This window comes from Protopterus annectens, chromosome 1.part2 (genome assembly GCF_019279795.1).
Source record: "Protopterus annectens isolate FY-2018-M chromosome 1.part2, PAN1.0, whole genome shotgun sequence".
Lineage (NCBI taxonomy): Eukaryota > Metazoa > Chordata > Ceratodontiformes > Protopteridae > Protopterus > Protopterus annectens.
This window is the reverse complement of record NC_056727.1, coordinates 206,244,128-206,259,668: the sequence shown is the minus strand read 5'-3', so window position 1 is coordinate 206,259,668 and position 15,541 is coordinate 206,244,128. Positions and strand designations below refer to the sequence as shown.

Sequence of the window (15,541 nt, the reverse complement as noted above, 5' to 3'; positions counted from 1 at the left end):
CATGTGTGTGAATGAGAGGGAGGACAGAGGAATGGTGAGGATGCAGGGAGTAAAGATGGTGAAGGTGGATGAGTTTAAATACTTGGGATCAACAGTTCAGAGTAATGGTGAGTGTGGAAGAGAGGTGAAGAAGAGAGTACAGGCAGGATGGAGTGGGTGGAGAAGAGTGTCAGGAGTGATTTGTGACAGACGAGTACCTGTAAGAGTGAAAGAGAAGGTCTACAAGAGGGTAGTGAGACCAGCTATATTATATGAGTTGGAGATAGTGGCATTGACAAAAAGGCAGGAGTCAGAGCTGGACGTAGCAGAGTTAAAGATGTTAAGATTTGCACTTGGTGTGACGAGAGTGGACAGGATTAGGAATCAGTATATTAGAGGGTCAGTCCAGGTTGGAAGATTTAGAGACAAAGCCAGAGAGGCAAGATTACATTGGTTTGGATATGTGCTGAGGAGGGATGCAGAGTATATTGGGAAAAAGATGCTAAGGATGAAGCTACCAGGTAACAGGAAAAGAGGAAGGCCTAAGATAAGGTTTATGGATGTGGTGAGAGAGGACATGCAGGTGGTTGGTGTGACATAGCAAGATGCAGAGGACAGGAAGAAATGGAAACAGATGATCCACTGTGGCAACTCTTAATGGGAGCAGCTGAAAGAAGTCGTCGTCTTATACACAGGTCAGGTGAACTTTTATCAGCCAGAGGAGAAGTTGTGGATAGCAAATTAATAAAGAGCTGGAATACATTATCTGGGAGGGGAAGATGGCAAAAGTCAAGTGAGATAAGTTCCAGTAAAACAGGGCAAATTGGGATTACCCAATTAGAAGGGGTATTTTGGAGCTACACAGTTAAGGCTCCTATACATAGCACAAGCACACAACTATAATTAAAACTGGAAAAGGATGATGGTGAAACAGGGGGGAAGCTCAAGAAATAAGGAGAGACTGTGATTTTGGATGCAGCCTTTAAGGAAAATAAGAATCATACAGAATGTTATATTCATAAAGTAGTAGAAAGTATTCTAAGACCTAAGCCAACATTGGGAAGGAATAATGAGATTCTGGCAATAGGACTGACTGCAATTAGGAATATAGACAATAGGAAAGAGGAGGCCGGAATTTATTGGATAAAACTGGCAAAGGAACAAAGGTATTGGGAGCAAATAACTAGGGAGGGAAAGTTAATAAAATGGGAAGAGGCCAAGAATTTATTTGGACTGCAGGTTAGAGATTGCATTCCCTATCAAAGATTGATATCAGAGTATAGGCAAAGAGAAAGAAATAGAGGGTCTTAAACAAAGACCAGCACTGGTAGAGTTTTTAATAGAATATAGAACAGAAGCTGTCATTAAAAAAGGAATAATTAGTAGAGCATATAAAATATTTCATGGTAACTATAAGAATCAATCAGAGGATTTTAGAAAGGATTGGGAGGAGAGATTTGATAAGCAGTTCACAAAGAAACAATGGGAGGATATATGTTTGTCTTCCAAATATGCCACAAAATCTAGAAGATTTAGGATTTTTGCTTGGAAATGTTTAGATAGATATTTTTATACCCCAAGTAGACTCCAGAGAATGTTTCCTCAGGAAGATGGCAAATGTTGGAGGTGTGACGGGGAAGAAAGAGGTACTTGGGAACATATTTTCTGGGAGTGCTGTGAGTTGGTGGACTTTAAGGATTCCCTGCAGGATGCACTGTCGGAGATGCTGGGTGGGTTGGTGTGATGAGGGAGATGATTCTTCTGAGCTGTGGTACAGAATCAGAATTGCCTAGTCATGGTAAGGCCTTGCTGTGTCTAATTATTGTGGCTGCCAAAAAAGCAATTACTAGAAAATTAAAATCAAACTCTAAACCAACTATATGAATATAGTAACAGAGATGCATCAACTGGATTAGAGATGTTTAGAAAATGGTAAGAGAAAACTACACACGAAAAAATGGGAATTGTGGGAACAATGCATACAGGGGAGGAATGAGGTTTAAAAGAAGGCAGGACTTAAATGAGTTGTGTAATGTTTGAAAATGATTGTGTAGATTATAAGTGATGTATAATGTCTGGTTTGTGATGTAAAATGCTTGCAACTAGGATTGTGTCTGTGTGGTTTATTTTCATTTATATAAATGTATGATTGCTTATGTCATAAGTGAATGTTTAATAAAGATGTTTCTTATTTAAAAAATGGGGGCAGGAATTATCTTTGTAATGTTGCCTAGGTTATATGATATACAGCAAAATATGTAAAGTGTAATGTTTGCTGATGTTAATTTGTTAATACAGTTTAATTACTTTTGTATAAATGTAAATTTGCCTATGTCACAGGTGATAATTCAGTAAAGGTGTGTTTAAAAAAAATACGAAGTACAGTTGGAACATGTTGATGTATAGGTTACTTAACTGTCTATGGATAATTGATACACATAGGTATTTGAAGAACCCTTTTAATGAGGGTATCTGAAGAGTCCATTTAATGACACTTATGAAAGGCGAGGCGAGGAAGCAAAATAAGAGTAAGACAAAATAGGGAAGAGCAAGGATGTAAAAACAGGGTAACAGGAGCAGCAGAGGACAAATTTCTGGCCTTGCTTCTAGTACTGGATTCCTAATAAATGCCACATGACTCGCTGATCTACAGGGAAGGGGAGAGGGAGCCAAGTGTAGATGACTGTCAAACAATAAGATGTTCAGCTCAGATCTGGAGCCTGGGGATGGGAGACCAAATTGACCCATTCTGAGAAGTTGCAGGTTAAAGCGTAGGGGGAGAGAAAGAGAAAGAAAAAAGGAAAGCTGAAAATAGTCATATAGCATATAAGGAGTAGTCTCAGACCCAATCAAGAGAAAAACGTGCATGCTAGGCAAAGGCAATGCAATGGGGTTATGATACTGTTCAATGTCAGAGTGAGTGAAAAAATACTCAGCATCGAATATTTCAAGAGGAACTATGACCATAAAGCTGGGAGGGAGGAAATGAGTGACAATACTGTTTAGACAAGTGTGTCAATGAATCAGTAAATAAATGATTAGCAGTGGAAAGGATAGACTGATTATATGGCAAGACAGAACTGGTAGAGCCAAATGGACAATAGAGTGCATTTGTACACCCAGCAAGATGATAGGGAATTCTTCAATAATTCTTTAAACAATAGGAGCAAATAAGAAACCAAGGAATATAACTCATCAAAGGGGACTTTATTGTCACAAAGGGGCCAAAAAAATTACAGAATATGTAGGAAAAAGAGAAGTAACTATGGAATGAGGAAGGATTTCACAGTGATTATGATAGAAAGGCCTAAACATACCTCTGAAGTGAAAAGAATCCTCAAGAAGGGATTCAACTTTACTAGGAGTTTTGTTGTGCAGGCCAGTAGAATGGACAGATTTATGTGACTGAAAATCCTCTGCAAAATATGAAAGAGGCAGAAATGCAACAAAGTGTGCAATCAGACCATGCTGCATTTAAAATGGTGGGAGGGGAGTGTGTGTAGGCAGAGAAGGAGATTGAATAGATGTGAGTGAGTTACAAGTAGAAAGAGCAAAATACTAGAGTACAATTGGAATGGATAATGGAAGAGACATTGAGGGGAAAATGGAAAAACATGGTGGGGGAACACTGGTGGAATGGAATGAAAGTGGATGTATGTGGTAAAATAAACATAGAAGGGTGGAGAGAAAAGAAAACAAGTAGCAAGCTTGAAAACCTGAATTGCAGACTGAGGGGAGCATACAAAGGGAGATCTAAAAAATGACTAATGGTCTAACCACTGCTGAATTGCAGGTGTACTGCTTTTTGGATTGCATGTCTATGTAAATACAGTAAGAGCTGAAAAATATATAAATTACAAAGTAAGCATTAAAACAACACAAAATACTTATGCTAAGAAAGTTAATAACAATGAGTCCATTGAAACAAACATAGCTAGGAGCCAAGGCCATTAAAAGAAGGCCTGAGGTTGCTCAACAAAGTGATTACCAAATACCAAATTGAATAAATAACTCTTAAAATGATCTGTGGAATCAGGCCAAGGTACAACACTTCTGCAGTAAGTTCCGCAGGTATGGTCCAAATACATCTCGGAAATCACTATCATCCTTTGGGTGGTAGAGTGCAATGGCCAGAGGGAGCAATATGGCATTATAAGCTCTCTCAGTTAAGTAGGACCCAGGTTGTGTATAGAAAGATAACCAGAAACAAAACTTTGAATACAGTTTGATAACAGATCAGAAACTATTTCAGATTTGATCACACAGGTATAATATGTTGGTAATGTGATGCACTTTGCAGTACCTGCAGAAAGTTTCAGTTTAAGAAAGCCCCAGTCAAAAGGCATTACAGTAATTCAGGCAGAGTAAGACCAGAGCTGAAAAGGTACTGAGAGATCATCTTGAAGTATGTGTGGCAAAGATGGAAATTAAATGATTTAACCATGACCAGCACCAGGTTGTCCCAGATAACATTTAGATTGTGCTCCTTAGTTACAAACTCAGGTCTGTTGCCACTGTAAATGATGAAAGACAGAAGCATCAAAGCAGATGATTCTTTCATAATAGCATGAATGGTAATAGCCTCCGTTTTGGAAATGCTGAATTTCAGCTGATTATTTGTTATTCTGTGATGAATGGCCTCCAATTTTTTTATCAAGTGGGTGCGCACACACACACACACACACACACACACACACACACACACACACACACACACACACACACACACACACACACACACTATTTTGTCCTGTAGGAAGAACAGATAAAGCCAGGTGCTGTCAACAATAATATTGATATGCTGAGCCTTTCCTTTATGAAATCCCCTAATAAAAGCATAAGCACCAGGAAATAGAGGGCTCAGTGAACCCTGTGGTTTTCCACACTCCAGAGTGTATGGGTAGGAAGAGCTGAAGACCACCCTCTGTATCTAACCTGACATGTAAAAGTTGAGTTACTCAAAGACTGCATAGTATAAACCACAATAGGATTAGAAAAACTTAATCAGTATGATAGTGTCAGATGCAGAACAGATATTCAGCAAGGCAAGAACAGATTAACTGCTCCTGTCTATAGCAAACAAATGATTATTTACCACTCTAATAAGAGTGCTTTTTGTGCTATGGCTATCAGACCTCTCAACTGTCCCTGTTTTGGAGGGACATTTCTATTTTCAGACCTGATTTACCCCAGCACATAATGTACCTAATTTTGAGGTATGTCCATGTTTTCAGACTTCATTTACTTCTTCACTTAATTTTCTGAATTCCCCTCATCACACGAGGGTGGCGAAGCTGTTTAGCACACACACACACACACACACACACACACACACACACACACACACACACACACACACACACACACAAAAATACACTATAAGACTAACATACTAGTGACACCACAATTTAAAGAGGTCACACATTTTACATCTCTCTTTTTCAGAAGTAAAGGTAAATGACCCTGTGTGATAGACCTTTGCAAATCTTTTTGATAAAGTGTACAGATATTACTCTCTGTTTTTTTAACCACTTGTTTTTGAGTAGTAGCCTACATTTCCACTGTAAGCGGGAAGAGTTGTGTGCTATTTGGTATTCAAATTTGATGCTAATTAGATATCCAGATCTTTGGTGGGATGTACTTGCTTGTCAAGGGCCTTTACCCCTATTTTCAAAGTCTGCAGGTTAAGTGGTATGAGAGCCATAGAGAAAGCCAGGCTTATATGGGTCCAGAAGCCCACTGATCATAAGGTAGGAGTCAAGCTGTGCATAGTTTTATTGATATCCTTCCTTAAGAAAGTTAAATTCGAGATAGGGTAGAAGTTATCAAAGACATTAAGCTGCAAGGATATTTTCTTGTGAATATATAAAAGGGCTCCTTTAAAAACCCCAAACATCAAAGAAGACTCTAATATTTGCTAGACTACTGCACTTTGTACATCCAGGCTAGTGATAATTAGCTTAGACCTTAGAGAGTCCAACCCACATGTCATAGACTGCATGCTTGAAATGACTTTCATAGGTACATAGGTTGGTACTAGGCTATCAGCCCTAGGGCCTATACAAGCCTAGTCATAACAATTCCCTGGATATTTCTTCCCACAATATTTACTTCCCTGGACCCCTGTCTAGCAGGGTGACCGATGTGATCCCCAGCGTGAATTTCCTATCTCCCATCCAGTCGTCAAGGTTCCTTTTGAAGAGGGCCAAGGAGGCACTCTGCTTGACATGTATGGGCAGTCTGTTCCAGAGTATGGGGAGTCTCTGGGTCAGGAACCTGTCCCTCCAGCATGTTTTGTTCATTGTGATGACAAGGTTTAGATCCCTGGACCATGTGGCTCTGAGGGATTGGGATTTCATTAAGTGGAGCATGTCCAACAGCTCAGGGTTTGACATGGCCTTGTATGTTAAGCAGGGATCTCCTCTGAGTAGACGATATGCCACAGAGTATAGCTGGAGTTTTTTTAGATGGTCAGTATAGGGCATCTGCTTTAGGCTTGTGATTCTTTTAGTGAGGTATTTCTGTGGCCTTTCCAGCTGTTGAAGATGTCCTGTGAGGTACATACCAAACAGGGCGTTGTACTCTATAATGGGTCTGAGGGATGTGTACAGTGGGACAATGACCTCCTTTTTTCTGGATGAAAAGCCCTTAGTGATGAGGTGTGCCATATAGAAGGATTTCCTGATTGTTGTGGTGATGTGAAAGTGAGCCCACTGTCCACCTGTGTCCCCAAGTCTCTCATCACACTTTCGGTGTTTAGTGGACTGCCACCTATGTTGTAATTCATGGGTACATGGTTTTTCTCAAAGGGGATAACTATACATTTCTTGGCATTAAGCTCGAGCCCATGTCTCTGGCACCAAGCACCTGTTTCTGTAAGGCCCTTTTGTAGAATATCCACATCATTTGGGGATTCAGTAATGGCTCCCAGTTTGCAGTCATCTGCAAATTTTGTTAGCCAGAGTCGCTAAATGTTGGCCTGTACTTTAGAGAAGTAGATGCCAAACAAGAGCGGTCCAGGACTGAACCCTGAGGAACTCCACTTGTCACTTGTCTGGAGCTGGATTTGGAGTCGGCTACTTTTACAGTCTGGGTTCTGTCAGTAAGCCAGTTGGCAACCCATTGAGTGATGTAGGGATTTACGCCCAGCTTATTAAGTTTATCTATGATTCCAGAGTGGGGGATGGTATCGAAAGCCTTGGCGAGGTCCAGATAGGCTCTTTATAATTTAGAATGTCAAGCAATGGCCAGGAAGAGGCGTGAGCCCTGCCAGAAACGAGTAAGGGGACATGGAGGCAAGAGGAAAAAACAGATTTTAAGCTGGCAATTTTGTTAGTAAAAAACTGTGCACCCAGTTGACGTTAGTGAAAGGATAAGGCCCATTGGGTAATGAAGCAGGTTGAGCTATGCAGTCTGTCCACCTCCTTAAAATGCATGGCTAGGTGGTAAGTTGGAGCTGATAGCTGTCTAAATAGATAAACAGCCTTCTTATAAGAGATTTCAGTATGGTAGAAAGAATAGTGATTGCTATCTATGAGTGTGTTTTGTTCTTGAACAGGCAGTGGTAGTTGTTCATGGGCACTTTTTTATGTTGTGTAATAGATTATTTTATTAAGTGGTATTTATAATTCTTGTCCATTATCTTGCACTTGGTGATTGCAACTGGTTTAAAGCAAGAGGTGCAATGTATGCCTGCTGTTGCCTGTGAAGAGCAGTTCATGAGTGGGAAATGAGATATACTTATCTTCCCCTATTATTTTACTGTACTGACCTTTGCACAATACAGATAAGTGATTTTGATCTTTTATTCAGTCTGCTGACATGGGGTGGTTCACTACATTCTTGGTAACCTGAGATTGGCAGTAGAGCCTGGGATTTAAGGTCCATCTGGGACAGTGGGATTATTCTAATGTCCCCATTCTTTTGGGGAGGGATCACAGGCAGAGTAGATTTGCAAGGCTTCAGTGTACAGCAGCCCCAAGAGTACACGTGGCTTAAATGTATGTTTTAGCACCCACAAATTAAAAGCTACCTTGGTGTGTTTACTTCCTACCACCATGAATTTGACACTGCTATGTAGGATCTAGCCTGAGTCCAGTTGCATTGCTGCAGTGGCTAATGACATGCTATTTTTTTACATCCTGCAGACCTGACACAGCATGAAATTCTGGTAGCTCTGGGAACCCCCAGAGTGATATATAGTTGTGCTGATTTTGCATATAGAATCTTGCAAAACCTGGCATTTAAGGAAATATTGGTATTTCCCGTTATGGGGCATGTTAAAGCTGCTTCACTTTTCTAGTTTCCTTTGTGACATTGAACCATATTATGAATTCCTAAGCAAGCTGACTGCTGGGCATTAATGAATTTGGGAAAATTGCATAGTTGACGAACATTGCTAGTCAAATAAAATTGCTGAGATACCAGAAATAATGTAGTCTTCGTGAGTGAAACTAATGCAGTGTTGTGGAGCTGACATTCTACAGAGTTGGGGTGGGGTGATACATCTCCTGTCTGTGTCTGTAGATGGGAAGCCAATGAGTGGATTTGTCAGGAATTTTGTCTTATATTGTCATACTTGGATTAATACTGGAAAATGAGCAAGAGCAAAGCACTATGATAACACCACTGTACCTATGCACGTGTTATGATTATATTATTTTTCTTTTATTGCACTAATGTATGGATCTCTTTAATATACACATTTTGGACATGGAGTTATTCAGTAATGGTTATGAGAAGCTGTTCGTATCAATGCAGGTATAACAGTAGCTTTTGAATATGTTTGGGAGGTTGTTTCACATAATAATTTGCCTAGTTCTTTAAGTTAAATATACTTACATGAAATAAATGAAATGTAATTATAAATATGTGACCTTAATGTTACACTAGTGTAGGTATTATATAATGTATACTGTTTGGGGGCTAGCTATGGTAAAGTAATTCATAAATCTCAAATTTTATTACATAGAATTAGCTGCATTAGTAGAAGGTTCTGATGGTTAAAAAAAGAGTAAATAAACAGTTTCCATTAAGTATTAAGAGAAGGAAGCATTTTATCATTAGGCTGTCTTTGTATCTTCTTGATGCAATTGTAAAATGCAGGAGTTGTGTGTGTGTGTGTGTGTGTGTGTGTGTATATATATATATATATATATATATATATATATATATATATACATACACACACACACACACACACACACACACACACGCATGAGCATATATTTAGACATGCACACACATATACACAATAATGAAGAATGAAGAAACATTAGTTTTACTCTAAGAAAATTCATAATAAATATCCCATACTGAACAGTTTTTTTGTTTGTTGCAGATATCAAAGATTTGAAAAGGCTTTCCTGCTTGCTGTTGACATTGGTGCTCATGACCTCTTTATGGTAAGACATTTTCTGTTGATTTTTATTCTTCATCTTCACCTGCTGCTCACAAGTTTGTGTTTCTTGTCAGCTTTTGTGCATTTTAAAGCAGATCAGTGTCATCTGTTGTCCCAGACATTGGGAGAGAGACATGAGCTTTTTCTGCTGCTTACACCATGTCCTTATGGTACTGGTCAATAGCTGTCTAGTATCTGTTTGATTTGTTGACATTTCTTTTAGCAAGGCTTCAAGGTTGTTTTAATATTTCTCAGGTATTAGTCTGAACATTCTTGAACTTTTCTATGCCTGTGTCTGGCAAGAGTGGATGACATCTCTCAGGCTAATAAGCTTAAAATGTTTCTAATCCATTCTCTGAAGAACTACAGCTGCAGAGGCAGGGCCTGAAGGGTGGAGCATGTCCTGTGGATTTTGAATGTGCTCAGTATGTGTCCGAGTCTCCTGTGAAAAGTGACAAATTATGAACGCTTCTACAGGTACTTTTAAAACCACAAAGCTGTATCTTGGACCCAGGGGGGTTTGACATTTCACCCCCGTTTGGCCCTCCCATTTAATTAGCTACAGAAGAAAAATTAACTTGCCCCTAAAGGTCTTCTGTGTAGCCCCTGCATGTGGCCCTTGTCTTGTTAGATCTCGCAGCACAATGTCACAGCGAGGTTGAATGGACAAAGCCAATAGTGCTTTCTAAGTTTCACAGCAAGCTGCTTCTCTGCAGCTGGTTTGATTGTTTTCAAAAGAAACAATAGGAAAAGTCTTGTTAAAAAAATTCTGAAAGGCTCATTTGCTTAACTATTTTACATAATGAAGACATTCTGCAGTTTTAATTAATCTTGGTCCTGCCTGTGAATATTATTTACTCTGTTAATTCACTTGCCCTATTGCGGTTGTTTGATCTTCAGTAGTAAATTAGAAGTTAAATTGCACAGTAAATCTTTCCTTTGTTAACCTTCCAAACTCAATTTTAATGGTAAAGAAAAAAAAAAGATGTTGCTTGAATATAGTAACCTTTACTTGTTGCAGTAAATCACCAAGCTCATATCTATCAGTTATCCAATGAACAGTAGATTATTAACAGAATTTTAAGCAGCCCACTGGAGAATCAAGGGGAATAATTTTATAAGCTGAAAGTTGTTAATCAAGCAAATATCTACTGCAGGAAGCTGTGACGTAGAATGCTCACATAAGTGTCACTGAGAAAGCAGTACCCTCGCATAGAGATGGCAAGAGCTATAAACATTTCTTACTTCATAGCTGAATGTCTCTCCTTTTAGGATGGTCATTTAATCAGAGTTTTGAATAGCAGTTACCCTTTATTTTATTAGATAGTATCTAGACTGTAAATTTATTAGAGATCCCAGTTAAACATTCTGAGTAAATGGTGCACTTTACTTGCATGTTTTCATTTCTCATAATATGTAAAGCTTCCCTTCATCACACAAGTTGATATAAAACATTCCAAGTAAAAAAGATGCTGTAACAATGAAGTCTGCTTTGGAAGAGACATTCCTTTTGATTGGCTTCCTCAGAGCCAGTAACAGCGTAGGGGATCCAGGCAGCAAAGGAACAGTGGAACCAGCTTTTCCCCTTCTGTTAGGATTAACATGTCATTGCCTACCCATTATGAACAAAGCAGACCAGACAACTAGGAATAACAGCTAACAACAGTAGGCTCACAACTTCTTATTACCTAAAATTATGAATTTTAGTGCTATATTTTACTTTCATATGTAATTAAAATGTAATACCCAATGTTTTATTTAGATCTTACATTTGAGAAAAAATGTCATCATGCAGAACTTGAAGATGTGGGTGGCAGACTTAATTTAGAAAATTACACATATTTAGCCAGGAAAAAATAACTTCCAGCTACTTTAATTAGCTATGAGTTGTACATTGCCAGACAATGTCCATTGATATGCAGAGATATTTTTTTTATTTATTTACAGTTTGATTCTTTTAATTATTTACAATAAGAAGCTTAAAAAATAAAGGAACAATTTACCTCACAAGAGCAGTAAGTACCAGTTTAGTAAAGTCAAAATAATGAGTACTGAGACAATCTCTGTATTTATCATGGGAAATATGTGAGTCCTAACTAAGTATTGTTTCTGATCTCAAATCAGATTGCAGTAATAGTTGCACATGCCATACTTAAAGTACAGTTCCATTGTCATGTTCAAAATCAATTACTAGGACCAGAACCAACTATCGTACAACCTTCAGCATTATGTCATCAGATTCCTCAGTTTAAAATGAATTCTTACAAAGAAATACAGTCAATCTATATGTTTGCTTTCCTTGTAACCACCCTTTCAATATACGATCACAAGGTGTTTTTCCAGTAATCTTACATTTTCCTTGCCTCTTTCTAGGGCTTATTGCTAGGTCCTCTTTAGTAATCCCAGTAGATCCCCATCTGTTATGTACTCTCTGCACTGTAGTAAACATAGCATTTAATCTACATTCTGTCAGTATGGAGGCCTTGCTTGCTGACCTGCCCACCCCCCCTCCTTTCTGTAGTCATTTTGAAAGTACTAGGCCTGCTGTGACAGTGTAGCAACTGCCTCTTGTTTACTGACAACCCATTACTATTCAATAAGACTCTGTTTTTGAGAGACAAAAGTATATACTTACAGTTGAGGTGTGTCTTAACGTAGCCCCTCCATTAGTAAACAGCAACCTGACACCAAACCATAATATGCTGAGATTATAAAAAAAAAAAATCACTATATAGGCCTCCAAGGTACCAACATGGTAAACCTCAACCACCTAGTATCTCTTCTATATTCTCCACTACACTTCACAAACAACTCTTGTAGATCACCAAAATTTTAAGCATCACATGTTAAGTTCACGTAGGCCTGTAGACAGCAAAACATTATGGTGATTAGTAACGCCATTGTTAGGCACACTAATACTGCACTCATGACACTGTATGTTTCTCTAGTGCCAAGATTAGGGATGTCATAAGTGCCCTTAGGATCCTTCATAATTTTGGGTATGTATACAGCTTTATATTCATCTAGATGAGTGTTAACAACCTTATACATTCCATAGTGAGGGAGATGTAAAGTGATTTACTGATGACTGAACCCTTTGCCTATGTTATCAGGGGAGGAAAAATTACTGGTGCAGTATCTTTCCCTCTTTAAAAGTGATACCTACATTCAAAGAAAAAAATCAGTAGCTTTACCAATAAGTGTTAAAAGGTATCCTTCTAAGGGATCCAGCTTGTATCTGCCTAGAACCAAATGGTCAGATGTTTAACATTAGATCACTGTTACAGTAGCAAAGTCTGTATGGGTCCTTCCCTACTGCTACCGGATAGCTTTTCAAAGCTAAAGGGTGCCCTTCTTGCAATCTAACTGTAAGGAGATCCATATAAAGGACAGTAGAGTGCAAAAATCCCAAAGCTTTCCTGCTACCAAAGAGTGCTCCTTCTGCAGGTCCTGTCAGATAGTCAGCTAGCAATATTTCAAAGCTGGACAGATAACTCCCTTGATGGGAAAGAAAAATACTTTTTTGAGGAAAACCCATTTTTTTCGGTATGTTTTGCTAGAAAACTGATGTGAAAACTCACTGTTATTTTTTTTATCAGGGAAAAGTTCTGTGTGAAAGCAACCATTGTACTTGGGACTTCAACATAGATTGGAACACCCCCCCCCCCCCACTCACCACATAAACCTTCATGGATTTTCACAGGTCATATCCTCCCCCACTAGGATCAGTAAACCCAACAATAAAGCAAGTATTCTGGATTGGATTCTTGTTAACACCCATCCCCTCAAATACAAGAGTGAGACCCTGCCTGATGATGTAAGTGATCAGCTCCTCACCTATTTAATCAGGCAAAAAGCTGATATCCACAACCAGTCCATTTTTAAAACAATAAGGAACAATAAGAATTTCAACTGCACAAATTTCCAAAATGAACTCACACCTTGCACTTGGTCAGTTCAGAAACAATTACCACTTGAAGAAGCAGTAAATTACTTTAATACCAAATTCCTATCCATCCTTAATACCCATGCTCCAGCACGGACTATTAGAACCAAAACAAAAGTTGCTCCTTGGCTCTCAAAAGAAACCAGACATAAACTGCTACTTAGAAATAGGGTTTGGGCCACTTCGAGGACCACAAAAAACCCATAGATCAACTTAGATAGAGACAGCTAAGAAGTGAAACAAAAAAATCCACCACATTAGACAAGAAAAACTATTACTGTCATCTACAAGGAAAAAAAAAACAAAACAAGACACAAAAGTTTTGGGTAGGTATAAACAAACTCCTTAGTCCAGGACAGTCTTTCAATCCTACCCTCTTGGATTCTAACCAAAACCCCCCAGCAGAAATTGCCAATACCTTTAACAGCTTCTTTGCAACAACCCGTCCAGAATCTAGCTAACCAATTATCCCCTAGATGCCCATATTCTCCGGCCACTACACCCTGCTCCCAACTCCCCCTTTAACTTCAAGCCAGTTTGTACATTTTTGGTCTGAAAATTACTTAAAAAATGAAAGCCTACCACCCTGTCATCTGATCTCCTCCTTGCAGAATATATGCAAAAAGCTGCAGATGCCATAGCATACCCCATTACTATCCTGATCAATAGAACTATAATTGAAGCATCCATTCCCTCCATCTGGAAAATATCCCATGTCATCCCACTCCATAATTGGGGCAGCTCTACTGAACTTTCAAACTATAGACCCATAGCTATTCTGTCACCCTTGGCTAAAATTATGGAAAAATGCATCCACAATCAACTCCTGAACTATCTTATCCATAATAATTTTGTAGCCAACACCCAACATGGCTTTAGACCATTCCATAGTACAACCTCAGCCCTCCTCTCCTTCTCTGACATCATTAACCAACACCGAAACAATAATAAACTTTCCTCTGCTATCTTTCTCAATCTTACAAAAGCCTTTGATATGGTAAAGCACCAAATACTCATAAACACTTTGAAATCCATCGCCCTAGAGGACCAGGCCATCCAATGGTTTCAATCATATCTCAGTGGTAGACAACAGGCTGTCCTATGGTAGAGCAAACTATCTACCCTTTTACCCATCACCCTTGGAGTACCCCAAGGTTCCTTACTACGTCCACTATTATTTTCCATTTTCATCAATGATTTGTATAAGGTCATCCCAAATGCAACATGCATTCAATATGTGGAGGACTCCACTTTAGTATGCTCCGACACTTAACCTACAGAGTTGCAGATTTTATCCCAAAATACTTTTAACACAGTTGAAAACTGGCTCCTTAACTGTCATCTCATGTTAAACCTTAATAAAACCAAACTGCTGCTTTTCTCCCCCACTCACAGGTCTGCCCCTATAACCTTTACATTAAAATCCAACAACGGCACCATTATTTCCCCAGATTCCTCAACCAAACTGTCAGGAGTTATAATAAATAATAACGTTAAGTTTGATCTGCATATCAATATAACTATTAAAACAGTTAATAAAAAACTTGGCTCACTATATAGGATCATGCCCTTCCTAACACCATTAGCCAGAACTGTAATTGCTCATACACATCTACTCTCCACCCTCCTCTATGCTTTCCCTCTATTTACAAACCTTAGCAAAACTGACCTTAATAAACTTTCTAGCAGTTAAAATCACATTGCTAGATTTGCTACCGATGCAGCCTACAGAATTCATCACTGTCATAACCTAAATCTACTAGAATGGCTTGAACTGCCTAACCTACTTAAGGTTCATCAACTAATAGTTGCTCACAAGATCCTGTACCAACCAGATAATACACCCGTACTTAAAAACCTCATCACCCCCTACAGTAACCTTAGCGCACTTCGTTCATCTGAAAGACTAGTAGTTCAATCTCTCAAATCCAACAACACAGCCAGTAAATATCTATTTGCTAACTCTGCTGGCAAAACTTGGAATACTCTTCCTGCTTATCTTACATCTGAACTCTCTCTACCTCAATTCAAGAAAAGTCTGATTCAGTACTTTAAAAAACGATGGCTATGTCCTTGTTCTAATCCAGACTAACTCTAACCATAGAAGACTTCTGCCTACACTTTATTGTTTCTTAACTTATAAATCCTATGATCTCCTTGGATCTACTACTAGGTTAGCCTACTAGGCACTCAGTACCCTATCATTCTTACAAACA

At 38.8% G+C, this 15,541-nt stretch overlaps 1 protein-coding gene across 1 annotated transcript in view; it reads left to right on the top strand.

Moving 5' to 3' along the window:
• Positions 1-15,541, top strand: part of LOC122788613 (WD repeat containing planar cell polarity effector) — a 2,136,001-nt gene that overhangs the window by 1,347,741 nt on the left and 772,719 nt on the right. Inside the window, exon 12 of the mRNA XM_044055516.1 lies at positions 9,320-9,383. Coding sequence (XP_043911451.1) covers positions 9,320-9,383 — 64 coding nt within the window. The remainder of the gene's footprint in view (positions 1-9,319; positions 9,384-15,541) is intronic.